Source organism: Oenanthe melanoleuca, chromosome 2 (assembly GCF_029582105.1).
Source record: "Oenanthe melanoleuca isolate GR-GAL-2019-014 chromosome 2, OMel1.0, whole genome shotgun sequence".
In the NCBI taxonomy this organism is placed as follows: domain Eukaryota; kingdom Metazoa; phylum Chordata; class Aves; order Passeriformes; family Muscicapidae; genus Oenanthe; species Oenanthe melanoleuca.
The window spans coordinates 81,015,634-81,030,670 of NC_079335.1; the positions used below are offsets into that span (position 1 = coordinate 81,015,634).

The 15,037-nt window shown below is 39.0% G+C and overlaps 1 protein-coding gene across 1 annotated transcript in view; it reads left to right on the forward strand.

Annotated features, from left to right (window-relative positions):
• MYLK4 (myosin light chain kinase family member 4) overlaps positions 1-15,037 on the forward strand; it is a 79,303-nt gene that overhangs the window by 11,115 nt on the left and 53,151 nt on the right. The window contains exon 2 of the mRNA XM_056485733.1: positions 2,703-2,961. Coding sequence (XP_056341708.1) covers positions 2,703-2,961 — 259 coding nt within the window. The remainder of the gene's footprint in view (positions 1-2,702; positions 2,962-15,037) is intronic.

The following is a 15,037-nucleotide window of genomic DNA, read 5'->3' on the forward strand; positions in this document are numbered from 1 at the left end:
AGTGCTTTACAGCCCATCATGTAAACCTAGCTCTGACTGAAGGGATTACAATCTAAACCCAGATGTTGAAAATGAAATGGGGTGTTTGTGGGTTCTACTTTTTGCCTAATACCTATTTGCCTGCCCATTTCTATTCCTGATCAGTTTTAGAAACATTTACTATATTGTTTATATTTTTATAATGCAAATATACTGATTTGCTGCTATAGGGCAGAAAAAGAAGCAGGATCATAGGTACGCCCTGCCTGTGCTTACAGCTAAGCAGTGCTTTTATTACATGTGTGGTCTCCCAGTGTATAAGTGAAGATGTAGTTCATGAAGCAAGATACTTTGCTTGAAGTGAGCGATTGGCTTGCTGAAGATGACCTAGAAAGTAGAAGAAAGTGTCTCCCAGGCCAGAGCTGGGAAATGTAAATGATCGGAGGAAGGTTTTCATCCTCTTTTGGGGGAAATGGAGCTTCACTCTGTTTGAAGGTCATGGTTTCCCATTGCTCAGTGACACATGATGAAGGTGAGATTTCTTCTCTGGGGCTTTGGAGGAGGATCTTGAAAACAGATTTCACTTTCCATTGTTCGGCTTTTTGTTTCAGGGATGTATTAAGATAATAATGGTGAAGAGGGCAATCATGTTTGTACTCAATTCTAGTCTCTGCTTGGTAACAGATCTCAGTAAGACGTTCGAGCTTGCCATCCCATTAATATTTTCCCAGATCACTAACTCACTGGTCAGCTTGAAGAAACATATCCTCTAATTAGGACATGTCATTCTCATTAGATGGATGGCCACATTTGATGATCAAAGATAGAGGATGATGTGCTCTTTAAAGAGCTATGGAGAGCCTGAATCATCTTTCCTTGGTTGCAGTCCTGTCAGGCCACAAGGTCTTCACAGCCAGGTCACTCTAAATCACTGTGGGATTTGAGTAGCTGCAGACGTGAAGGTAGCAGGAAGGCATCTGGAAACATCTCCTGATTTTTTCTGACAGCTTTCAATTACGTCTTATCATCCCTTGTTGTGGAGGAGATGAAACAATCCACAGAATAATGGCTCAAAGGTCAGACTGAGCCGTTGGGTATTTCACCTGCAATTGTCAAAGCCTTTAAGAAAATCCATGGACCTGCTTTTGAGAAATGGGGGAAGAAAATCTCATAAAGTGTTCTTTCAGCTGATGGTGATGGAAAGGGAGGGGTGTCAGAGCTGTGAAAATTGGTGAGAGATGCTAGAAGCAGCAGACTGCAGAATTTTAAATACTGGATGCACGACTTCTTCAGATGGCAAATGCCTTACAGGCCCATGATGGTGTGCCTGTATCTCCCATTTAAACAGCACAGTCTACAACAACATGGTAGCAGGAATCTCTCTGGAAGGCTCATTTGAAAACTACAAGCTTATATGGTTCTTTGCTGTATGTCATCTTTAAATGTCACCACTATCCAATGTCACACAGGATAACATGTGGCATCTTTCACATCTGGGAAGCTTGGAGGGCTAACTGTGGGCAGAGCAGTTACTTGGTATAGGTACACATTTAATCTGCTGCACATGCACAGATGTGGGGTCAGGACACTGAGGAACATTTTCTGTTGAAAGGCATTTGGGTAAAAATAACTGATTTAATTGGGTCTTGGGTTGTACACTGAAAGCTGTTTCTCTGTGCTGCCAGTGACTGTAAGGTTGTATATTAGTTCTTAATTACACCATATAATTTATGATATTTATGCAAGTGAAATTGAAAACTATGAGCTGTGTAATGAGATTTAACAGATTCAGCTTTCTAGAGCTAAGGCATTAGCACTGTTCTTTAGTACCTGGGTTTCCAGTACAGTGAAGGAAGAGTTGCAATAACAGCAATAGAAATGTTTTGGTCCTCTGTTTCCTGAGTGTAGAAAGAGATGCTAAGTGAAATTTTAGAGTAGCTTCTCTTACTCTTTTAAAAAAAAAATTAGTTGTTCAGAAGGACATATATTCCAAGTGTAGCCAAGTGAGGTGGGAACCCACAACCTTGCTGTGGAATAAAAGCCTTCTACAGAGACTCAGTGGTAGCAGCTTGGCTTGCAGTGGCCTTCCAACTAATCCTACCATTGGACAAGCCTCGATGATCCTGCATCCTGTACATGCCAGGCACATCATAGGGGCCTGCAGTGCAGAGGAACCCAGCCCAGGACTGTGCTCTTCTGCAGTCTTCAACAGAGTGCCAGAAATTGCCACCATTTTGGCAACCACCTGTTTTTGTGGTACAGGATGGTGGGAAGAGAGAGTAAAGGATTGAGTACATGCCTGTACTACTTTGTTTAGTATCTAAAATCTTTTTGGACGTAATAAGCAGGGTCCTTGCATATCAATTTGATGGAACTGCAACAGAAAAGAGAACTTGTTGAGCAGCAGGGAACCACTGAGGTGTCTAAAAAGTGAGGAGTGCTCCATAAGCAAGATTTGCAGCAACAGCAGTAGGTATTCATTTCATTGAGCTAAATAGTTTCTATGAGCAAATTGTATTATATTAGTCTTTTAGCCTTCTTGAATTATCTGGTGTTCACTGTAGAACAGGTCTCTGTGAACAGGCAGTGCTGTATACTCTGTATATTGGTTCAGCAAGTATTAGGAGACAGAGTTGAAATATGAAGTGTTGCAACATGATTATTTTCTAAGCCAAAATGCATGAATAACACTAAGACCTCTTATTTGTCTTTCTTTTGTACAGCCAAGAAAGAGGAGAAATCAGAAGTTACGAGTGTTCACTGGTTTATGAATCTAAGGTGGAGAGGAGAACAGACAGTAAATTAACTGGACATAGTATGAAACTACTTAAGATTAACAGGCTGGAAGAAATAAATACACGATTCAGCACAAGCAGTCTAGAAAAAACAGCCTTTTTTCAGAGTGTGGAGAAAATGAAGATGACTAGAAGCTTTCAGGAAGAAAAATTCAGTGAATCAGGTCCTGGAACAGAAGATAAAAAGGTAATAACTAACTAATTGCATAATTAATTTTGTTTTCCCAAAAGCACTGACTCTTTTTTTCCCAGCTGGTTAAGGAGTTTACTTTGTGTTATTTCCCAGTAGACTTGAATTTTTCATTATCATCTGTGAAAATGTATTGCAGCTCTGAGAGACTGTTAAGATCTGATTGTGAGATGCCTCTGCCCAAATTAAGGTGTGAGTGAGACCATATGCCAAAGCCAATAGTATGGATTTTATTTAATAATGAATTTGAGGTAGAGAGATAGAAGTGGAAAAGAGGAGGAGGAGAGATCAAGAAGAAGCTAGTTACCACCTGTGAATCAAATGACATCTCATTGGTCCTTTTTCACCCATGGCTTCTCAGAGGTAGAGGTCCTGAGGTCATTCAGAACTATTATGTAATTTAGCAAAGAAAGGAATTAATGTTCATTGACTACACATTTCTCTTATTCTATTGGTTAAATGATTGCCTCATTTTTAATACTAATTATTGCACATATTCAGTCTTTTCTTTTGGGCTGGTGGATTTCTTGAGCTGTGAGTGGTTTCAATCTCCCTTTACTATAATTAATTTTTACCCACTCAGAGATGATTTCAGCACAGTTGCTGAGTTGGCTTTCCTTGTGGCCCATAAATTCCTCATTCTTTGTGTTCATTTTCAGTGATACATTCTTCTCCCCCAGCTTTGTTAACCTCCTCCTCAGTCTGACATAACACTCGGACAATAGTATCATCATTATCTTATTTCATGTTCTTGTCACAATAGCTTAACTATTTGGAGGGGGGGGGGGGGTTTGGTGGTGGAAGATGCCATTTGTCCCATAACTTGGAGTGATCTTTGACTGGTATATATATACAAATAGTTGCTTCTTTACACACTTTGCCACACTGGAAATTTTTGTCTGGATGAATTATGTGCTAACCAGATCTCACCTCCACCAGGTCTGGAGTTAGCACCACGCTCTTGCTCCATTCTTGGCTCTTTTCAGAGAGTATACTTCCAGTGTGAAAATAACAAGTTGCACAAGTGAGACAGCAAAAACTGCTGTTTCTGCCATGTAGCTCTTTCTGTGATCCTGAAGATCAGCTAAAGGACTGAACTGCTTTGCCTGTGTTAATGGATCTTAGCTTGATGGTGAATTGCAGATAGTAACTGAAGTGGTGGGATTTTTTGCCAGTTTATGCTGCAGAGTCTCTTAATTCTCTGTCTTGATGTTTGCTTCTTTAGTCTAATGGCTGGAACTAGCCCTTTCTTAAGAGTGCTGTAAGAAAGGGTAGGGAGGTTTTGGTGCAGTAGAGGAGAAAGAAAACATTTAGAAGATGAACAGCTGGTGGCTAGTTGCAAGCTGGAGAAATAGCTCTGTATTCCCATTTTAGCTCGTCAGTCTCCTGGGAGCAAGACTTCAAAGGTGAAAGACAATCTAACTGAACTCTGGTAATATACCTCACCACAGGGAGCCTTCCAGATACATAAACATTAGTTATATTTCTCCTAAGTTTTTAAAACTTAATTGTCACACAGCCTTTCGCTTTGTTTGTTTTGGGGATTTTTTTGTGGGTGTTTTTAGGAATTTCTCAATGGAATAAAAAATTGGGCCCTAACCATCTGTTAATATTGATAAAAGGAAAACCAAGACCTTCCCTTAAAAGGTCTTAGTGTGGTCTTCTGGCCTGATGAGCAGTTTTATTATATTAATCAGGAAAGGATGTAAAGAGGAGTGTGTAGGCAGGAAATATAGTAAACCTTGCCCAGGTGTATTCTGCTTGTGTATGTAACTTCTGTGGATGAAGGTGAAACCAATGACAAAACATCCATTCACTTAAATGGAAGTTTGTTGGAGCTCAAAAGACCAAATACTGGACAGTGGTCACGTCTGTGCTTGCTGGAGAAAATAATTCTTTCTGAAACGACCTAATTATAATTAAAGAAGAAAACGATCCACTTCCTCAATACAACTATTTCTCTAGATTTTTTTTTCTTTTAATAAAAGAAGCAAACACAATTTTTGTCTTCTGGTACAGTATATTTTTGTGAAAAAAACCAACCCAATCTCAAACACAATGTAGTAGTAATGGTAGTAATAATAATAATAATGGTAATAATAATAATAATAGTAATAATTTCATAGCTATTAGAAGACTTCCATGGAAAGCGAATCCCTCAACCATTGACCATCAATGATGAGTGGTTGGTGCTGCCAAGCAGTTGTGCTGTCGGTGCCCCCTAGATGGCACCCTTTGCCACTCCAGCTCTCCATCCACCACGTCCCTCCTGGACAGGATGGCAGAACAGCTCCTGACAAAACTGCTCCTTACGTGTTTTGTGTGTTCTTTGTTCAGAATGCCCTCTTGTCCCCCATTTGTACTGTTGGCAGCGCATGTCTTTGTATCTTGGCTAAGCTCTGTCTTCAATAAACACGACATTTTGCTTCGGGTTATATGTTAGCAAGTAAGAGATGTTTTGTTTTCGTGTGTGAGAACCAAATTAAAAGAAGACTAAAAATCCAGACCTGTCCTTCACCCATTGCACTGAATATACACACAGAGGTATCTGAAGGTGCAAGGGAGGGCGTGGTGCAGGGTAGGAACAAGCAGGTGTGAGAAGGTGAAGTAGTTCCTTTTGACAACACCACCAATTTATGCAAACGTAAATTGATTGTGAAACTGCCACACAATTGACCTAGCTGCATTAGATCTCAATGATCTCCATGTTTTACACCTGGACTGCTTTTGATGGCCCAGGCAAAGCTGTGCACTGTTGGTCATCACACCTGCTCTTACTTGGGTAGTATTTGGTGTCAGAATGCAATTCAAATTGTTTGATCTTGAATTGCTATGTGTTTATGAAAATATTATCCAGTGTGGGTGGGTTAAGAGGAGCCTGGGAGCTTCTACAGTTCTGAACATCAGTAATATGAAACAACCAAGTTGCACTTGTGAATTGTGGAGCTGAGGTTTAAACACAAGTCACTGACCCCGAAGAAGATAATTTTACAGCATTTTCTATGCAAAGCTATCCTTTTGTTGATACTCTGAAAACAGTTTAAGGAGTAATTTATAAATATTTAGTTTGGCTAGAGCTATTGGATACCCTTGGTATTTGGTGTTCAGTTAAGCTAGGCCTGGGGGTGGCTAATTGTCCTCTAATTCCCTTTATCCTTTGAGCCTTCTTTCACCTCCACCACAACCACCACCATTTATCCAGCAGTTACTTTCCTTGCAGGTTCTGTGCTGGAAATTACTGAGATGGTAACAATACTTTTAAAAGTTCCTTTTTCCAGGGAAGGCCAGAGTCATGGCAATATTTTGTACACGAAAAATGATCACTGTCACACAATTAACTCCAAATAACTCTCCTCTGGTCCCTAACACTGTTCAAGATATTAAGCTATATATTTTGACAAAATCCTATTTCTGGTTTTACGGTTTTAGTCAAGAATGGCTTTTTAGAAATACCCTGTAAGGGACTCAGTACATTTGAAGTAAAACTTCTTAACTAATGAAGAAGAGATCAAAACCCTCAAGGCTTTCTTTAGCCTTGAAATTGAAGCACCATGTCTAAAGCTTGCCTTGGTATGGTCAGGAAATTGGAGGTGGACTTCAGCCAAGTTTGGGTCCATTTTGTTTTACCAAGCGCCTTTTCAGCTTGCTTGGAATGCTGTCATGAGATACCGCGCTGCCAACCTCAGGCTGGCGCAGCTTTACAGAATATCCTTTTTGTGGTGCCCTCTTCACTTCCCAAGTTCATGGCCCTCTCTTGTCATGTGGCAATGTGTGTGTGTGATTCCATGACTTCAGGTAGCTTCATTTTACCTAATGCTCCTGGCTCCCTTGCTTGTGAGAATATTTTCCTATCTTTGTTGGGAAGTAATAAGAGAATATCAACATTTCCTGGCCGAAAAAACACCCATCACTACACTGAGCCTTCCCAACATAACATCTATGTGCAAACTCAAAGGTGCCTTGAGAGTTCTCTGGAGTCTCAAAAGTCAGAACCTGACTAAGAAAAGGACGATAGTAATTAAAATTTTTAATCTCATGACCTTTTTTTTTTTTTTTTTCCCAAACGATGTCATGATATTTGTAAGTGAATTTGTGAATTTTTATCACTTGAGATTTCTGACATTCATATTCTTTGCTTATTCACCTCTGATCAGGTAAACAACCAATCAGAGAAGAAAATACTGTTTCTTCTTACTTCTTCAGTGACTCTTAGTGCAGTGTAATTATGGGCAGCCATTGCATGAAAAATGTAAAATCCTTGTATATAAAAATTCCTTCCATAAAGAAAGGAATTCCTTCAACCTGAGACCTTATGTAATGGCTCTTCATAATCCTTACATCCTTATTTATTAGACAATAAATCACAACATGCTTTGTTCCTCAGATTTTCATTTTTTGATGTCTAGAAATAAATCTCCCTGGGCTTACAATGGAGCGGTAGCAGGATTTTTTTTTTTCTTTGTTGAAGTTACTTACCATTTCCTGTTTTAATACCTTGTTTTTAGTTGTTTAGAAATTTCCCAGGCTTTGTCTGCTCAAGCAAATATTTTCCATGCAGAATTTTCATCACATTGAAAATCCTTGGAAAAATTCAACTAAACCAGTCTATCTGCTTCTGGGAATTTTGAGGGAAAGAAGATACTTTTATGATAACATTGAGTGTTTCACATCTATGTCATTGAAATAATTTGGCACCTTCTATTCTTTGGCATCCTTCCATCCAAGGAATTGATGGTTGGCAGGTGAGTAGATGAAAGGGCAGACAGCTAGGACTCCCTTTCTGCACAGTGTTGGTTTGGATATGGGAGCAATGAGGATACGCTGCAAGCACAGGAACTGAAGGGTCTGAGGACACTAAAACTACGGCATTTCAAACTGACCTTTCTATTCACATGCGCTGTGATACTTGTTAGGTTATTGCCTTGAATTGATTTTTTCTATTTCTTGCCCATTTAAAGGGGAAAAAAAGCCTGAAATGTTAACTGCAAATGGATTGTGCTAACAGTTTGCTTTCATTGGAGAAGTTCTGGAATGCCAGAGTAATTGCCCTCAAGTGCGTGCAATACACATCCCTTGCAGATCCCTGCACCTGTTTCATGCTTGTCAGTGATCTATCACTTCTTTTCCTTATAGGTTCAGGGAATGCGTTGAAGTGTGAGATGGGATCCTGCAGAGTGTCTGAGCCTTGTCTAGCTAGGTGGTACTTACAGAGCAGGGGAGGGTTCTGAGGGTGCCTGCCAAATTGCATCTGCTAGACCAGGACAACCAAGTTAATCAGATGATTAAAATTAAAGGGATGGACCTAATCCTGCAAAGAAATGCTGCCTGGATTGTAGATAATTTCTGCCTTTTGGCTTCATATCTCTGGCACACCTTGTGGACTGTGTTAAGCTGTGGAAGAAAGAAAGGGATCCCTGCACCTGGAAATGCACAGGTAGTAGATATACTTTTAATAAATTAGATACATTTCACTGCTCAATCTCAGTATTGTCTAACTGGATGAATGCTTCTTGTGTTTGGGTGTAGCCAGTTAAACCTATTTGGTTTTTTCCTGGAGGAAAAAACATTGTTTTTTCCTTTATTTCTCTCTTTCATACTGGAAATATCAGGTCTGCCTGGCAGTCGATCCTAGGCAGATGATGTTCTGTTCAGGAAGGTGCATCTCTTCCCTTGCAGTCGGAAGGCTTTGTCTTGCCATTAAAACATCCTCTAGTGACCTCTACTGGGTGCAGTACAAGGGAGTGCCTCAAGGTTACCAGGTGGCCGTGGTGGGAGCAAGGTTGCCAGCCCTTCTTGTTCAGAGGCTCAGAGATCCCCAGTAAGCCCCTTATTTTCCTGTTAATGTCAAGGAAATGTAGTATTACCTCCCCAAAGAATTATCATCACTTGTTTTTACATCATGTTGCAAAGATAGTATGCATGTTTGCTGTGGTTTTCTAGAAAGTAATGCAGGGATGACCCATCATGTGGTAGCTCGAGAGTTTTTAGAAGAATTCCTAACAGGAAGCACTACTTAAATGGAAGAAATAGATGAGTTTAGAAAGGCAAAAAGGAAGACACTTTTCCCTAAAGTATTTCCAAGGCTATAGATTGCCAAAATGCTTGGGATTGTATTTAGTTTGCTACAAATGACATTTTTCTTTCCTTCTTTGAAGAGATCCACCTGCAGAATCTCAAAAGTGTTTTCATGTCAAAGGTTTGAGGTCTGAAAAATCTGCAACCTCACACATACATTCTTCTAGAGTTATCTGCCAAAATAGTCATGACCCATTGTGTGAATTTATAACAGAATTTTTCACACATAGTGTAAGGACCTCACAGGATAGTGATAAGGAGAATAACTGAAATATTGCTACATGTCAGCACTCAAGATTATTAAGATTCACAAAGGAATCACCTGTCAAATAATAAAAAAATCAAATCTGTTGTTGGTAGTTTGCATTTTGTCTGAAACTGTTCCTGCACTTGCACCTGAGCTTGAAAAGAATACGCTCTTTTCTTTATGCCTAGGTCATTAAGATTTTGCGTTTCCTCTTGAGACAATTGTAATTTGAAATTAAAAAGAAATTAATTTCATTCCAATCTCCTTCTTGTTAATTTCCTTCCATTTGTATTGCTACTTCTACTGTTTTGCTATGGTCAATTTATTTTCCAGGTTTTAAGACTTAAGCCAGCATAATACATGGGATTTGGTAGCAAGAGAATTGTAGCCATTGTTACTGTACATTGTACTGTACATTGCCACTGTAAAGAAAGCAGATTTTAAAATATCCTGTATTAAGACTACCAGAGATTATTTACTAATCCTTATCAGCACTAAAGTTTTTTTCCTGAATTTGGCATAAGTCAGAGCTCTATGCCAGTTTTTTTGCACGTCATGGACCCACTTTTGTAATTCAGAGTGGCAATATATGTCAGACTTCTTTCCCCTCTTTTTTTTTATTGCTCTGCATATTTTACATTTGTTCTTTTGGGTTAAAAGGTTCTTCATAAAGTACAAGTTTCCCAGGCTGTCTCCTAAGTCCTCATACATAGAAAGGTGGTATGAACTCACAAGTATTCCAAGGGCAGGGCAAGTGTCCTTTCCAGGAACTGGCAGTAGGGCTGTGCTCTTGCAGGGCTCCTGGATAATTGGAATCCTTAGCTTTGGGAGGAAATGAGCCAACAGCTGCCTGAAACCAAGATTGTTGTGTCATCTCAGGACCCCATGGCATGTCCATTCCAGACTCACCCTACTCTCTTCCTTTCTAGAGAATCATTGTTGTCAACTGCAAGAAAACAGTTCCTAGAGCTCCCTTGTCCCTGTGCATGCTGATATGTGTCCTGTGGCTCTCAGACCTGTGAAGGTTTGGACTGCTGTGATGAGAAAGGCTGGTGATCTTTACCAGCATTCATATTTGAGAATGGCTCTTCCTCCCAAAGTGAGGAAAAATGGGGATTGGATCAAAAGAGCTTTGTGGGTCTTGCTCATTTTTCTGTGGTTCTGGTGAAAATATGAGTTTGGCTTCCTAAGAGAGTATATAGGAACAGTGCTGCCCTTTGGTCATTATGCTCCTTCCCCAAAGAAGTGCTAACTGAGAAAGAAGGTTTAGAGTTATAAAAAGTAACTAGCAGTAAATCCGTTTTGTTTCTGTGTGTGGTACTAGAGCAGAATGCTACTGCCAGTGGGAAGTAACTGGACTGTTGGTGAACCTGTGTTTGTTCAGCAGGTGGTGAAGGGCCTTTGGTAATAATTACGTGTGTTATTATGAGCAAGCAGAGTCCCTAACTGGGACTGAGGCTCAGTACAGGTCGGATCCACTCCACAGAATTCATTGTCTGAGCAGTGGGATAAGGGAGAAGTGAAATGAGAAACAGGTACAGGCATGGATGAAAACTATGCTAAGGTCATGCTCTCAGTTAGTGACATCTGTGCAGAGACATCTGCAAGATGGAAATGAAATTGCTGAGTCTCTGTCTAGTGTCCTCTTTATGTGGCTATATGCTGAGATCTGAGGGGAAGCATGCCTCTGAAGCCTCAGCCTGCTGGATCCCAGCCATTTCATGGGTGCTGATTACTTTGCAAAGTTCCTGCACACCATTTGGTCCAGGATCTAAAATTTCAAAAATCTGTGGCATCTTCTAGATATCTTCTTTATTCTTCTGGTGATCCTTTACATACAATTCACTTCTTCCTCACCCTGTTATTTCTCCTTGGCTTTTATTTGGATCCTATGAATACCATGGTTAGAGGCTTATTGTAACCTTTGTGATATATGATTGTTAAAACATCTGAAAATCATATCAGTTTCAGTACAGCAAAGGCATATATATTTATTTCTGTGTAAAAGATGTTGCATCTTGTCTATCTTCCCTTAAAAATTTCCTTTTGACCCTGGGTGTGCAGCTTAGCAAAGACTTCTTTTGGCCATAATCATTCAGAAGTGTCTTGTTACAGATTACCTACCCAACCAATTTGTAATATACACGGAGGTCTGGGGAGAGGTTCAGATTGTCCCTGTGACCTTTCTCTTCTGGCAATGTCTTGTGGACACATTTAGCAGAAGTCACGGTGCAGCAAAAGTGACTTTCCAGCACTGACTGTAGCATGAGAATTCCAAACAAGGGCCCTTGCATGGGAGAGGTCACATTTCTGTTACCTTGAACAGAAACCTCACATGTAAGGAGCATTTTAAGGGGTTCAATATCTTCATTTTTCTCCTTATATGGACAACCTGATGTAATTCCTGGTGTTTAGTCCTTCTGGTTTGCTGAAAATAATTTTTTAACTCTCCCAGGTTAAAGAAATTGCTTAATTGCTTATATTGAAAACATAAGTTAGACATGCATTGTATAGTATGCAAGGAAGGATTTTTTGTTGAGAACTATCTAGGGAGGTACTTTTAAGCAGATATACAGGCAAATAGGTTTAATTTCAGTTATGACCCTACCTAGTTACGACTCTGTCTAGTTTACCTCACATCTTAAATACTCACTGTAGTTGAAGATGATAGAGAAAATCTCAGCCTTTAAACTTACCTATTTTGCAGGGGGACAACAAGGTGGGGGGTAATTTTCTCTTGACCTTTGATGCTGCCATAGCCCTTATTATCATCACTACATTTTAAAGAACGTGTTCACGAAATAAATTATTGCTTTTGTCAAATCAAACATGTTTTGTTGTCTTTCTGAAACTTGTAGTAGACTCATGTTTGGTAATTCCAAATCTGGAGCAATTGCCTAAATTGCCTCTTAGTCCTCCATGTTTTAGACCAAAATAGAGGCATCCTAAATTCTCCTATTTATACCTACCCTATATATTTATTCCAACTCATATCTTAACAGGGTTTCATAGTAGTTTGATAAGAAACCTATTCTATAAGAATAGAAATGTACAGTACAAAAATGTAATTTGGTGGTGAGAGCTTTTAATGAGCATGGGAGTCTAAACATAACTTCATATAGCCTTACTAAAATGGAAGAATGAACAAAACTCAGAAGATTAGGACAAATGAATAGGACAAATTGACGAAAATGATTAATTTATTTTTCTATTTTAGTTACTTCTAATCCTTTAAGCTGTCCTTTTTTCAAGATAATATTCTAAACCGCATCTTTCCAGCATTACATCCAAGATCTGTATCTTTAATCTCCCTTATGTGTGCACTTCATTTTTAGTTGTAGAATAATTCACTGTATGTTGAAATAGAGAAACATGGAAAGACTTGAATTTATCAAAAAAATTGGGCAGGTTTTTGAAAGCATTTTCTCTTTCTTTTACTGATTCCACATGCAACTACTACCTCTCCTGTCATTGTTAGTTATTTGGCTTGTTAAACACAGTATTTACATCCCTTTTCTCACTTAAGGAGAGCACCCTGTGCACTTAGTGCTGCATAAAAATTGCACTAGAACTTTTTCATCAGGCAGCTGCTGCAGAGAATAGGAAAAATCTTTATATAAGAACAGGAAAAAATCTTTATATAAAAATAGGAAAATCTTTAGCTTGGAATTCTCGTTGCCACTGATTGCCAACAGAATGATTCCAAATGTTTAGGGCCAGCATGGGACTTGTAAAGAAAACTTGTGCGATGCACTATTCCTGTCTCACACTGTGCTTTACAAGGTCCCCCTGCTTTGTTAGCAGTAATTTCATGGATTGTTAGCTATTTCAGGAGCCAGCTCAGGATGAGAATTTGCTCCTTATATTTCCCTGGAAAACACGAAGTTTAACTATATTAGAGATTATTTATGGACAGTGTGAGTGACAGTTATCACATCAGAGACACAACAGTCTAAGTAGACAGGCTGTTATGAAACTGAGTGGAGAGGCAGGGGCTTAGAAGGATGGAAATAAGCATCCAAGGTCACCCAACAGATCTGTTACAGAAGCAGAGCTGAAAGTCAGACTTTCTGACTTCAGACTGGGGGCTGAGTCATGCTGCTACTGCAGCAGGAGCCCATTGCAATGAAAGAAATGTCTTGGTTATCACACCTGTTTCTTATATGTGGAACTGTATTCTCTGAGACACATTGTATGAAATCCTTTGTGTTATCAGCTAGCATTTGCCAAGTATGTGGGAGATACTTTATTTTCCCCCAGGAATTCTTCAGTCATCTCCATTTCAGCATCATGTGATTGTGGTAGAGAATATTGGCTTCTAAGCTATCTCTGAGTTCCAAAATCAGTGGAATGCATAATTGAAGGAATATGGGTTGGCAATAATGATTTAAGCTCTATTTTCATGTCTGCCAATCCTCCTATAGTTCTCAGGATCATTCTGCATCTGGAATCATACTCTTAATGTATGTAGTGTCTGGAGCTATGAATTTGCCAAAATGTTCAGCAGACACCAAACAAAAAATCGGACTCTTAAGAATAACCTCCCCTCAGCATTATCTTTCAATAACATTTGACTTTAGAAACTGCATTTTGTCTTTTACCTTGGAAATCATAATAATTTATAAAGAGCCATCAATGCAAGGGAAGTCAAGAAGAAGAGAAAGCAATTCTGTAGTGATTTCTGCAAATGTTTTCTGCAGAAAAAGCCCCTACAAAAATCATTGCTTTGGAGCATCTGTTTATCCTTTTTTCAGTATCTATCCTAGTTTATTTTTTTCTCAACTTTTAAAAGCATGCTTTGTTTTTTCAAAATATTCCTCATAGCTCAAAAGATTCCTTCAATATCAGAAAGAACTAACTGAAATTAAAACATAGCCTTCTGAATTATGTAAGACATTTAATGTCCTGCTCTCTCTTTGTCAATTATAATTGCAAATAAGCAAGTACTGTTTGTTCCAGTGGAAAGATGGGATTTTCTACCTTCCAGTAAGCCAAAATGACATGCTAAAGGATATGGCCAGAGATGCTTCATCAAGTGGGTAGTCTCAGATTACACATTATTTACAGTGAGTCTCTTCACATACTTGAAGTTAAGCATGTGCTGAAATGCTTTGTTAAATCAGGGTTGTTTGACATCATGTATTCACTTACATTGAGGTTGTCTGTGCATATATCCAGTGGAAAGTTGCATTTTCAAGGAGCTCTTATTCTGTGTGCAAAGGTAAATGAAATGAGAATGACACAACAAAGCAGCAATGTTATTGTTCAGTGAACTTTTGTAGCTAGCCTGTGCTTGACAAGGGTGATGCTTTGATCACAGCAGAGGACTTTTTCAGTCTTCATTTTGCAGGGTTTGGTCTTTGTTAGGATTTTGCTGTATCATAGATTGTGTGATAAGTCTTCAGTTGCTGATTCCTTGAAATAGATTAAGGCATAAGAATGACGAGAAAAGTAAAAGATAAATCAGAGGAGTGAAAAAAAGCTGGTCCCTTTTCAATTTATTTTCAATTTTTCAGACACTTATATTACTTGTCTTTTACAGAAGTTCTTAATTTGAGTCGAACAAGGACAAACTCATTCAGTGTTATTCTGGTTGACACAAGCTAAGAATTGGTCTGCTGTGTTTCACTGACCAGAAAATGCAGAAACCTGCATTGGGATGATTCCCCTTCCATATCAAAAATTATAACTTGAGTGTATAAAATGGTGCATTTCAGATAAAACTTGCCCAGCTGTCACTGATTCATTGTC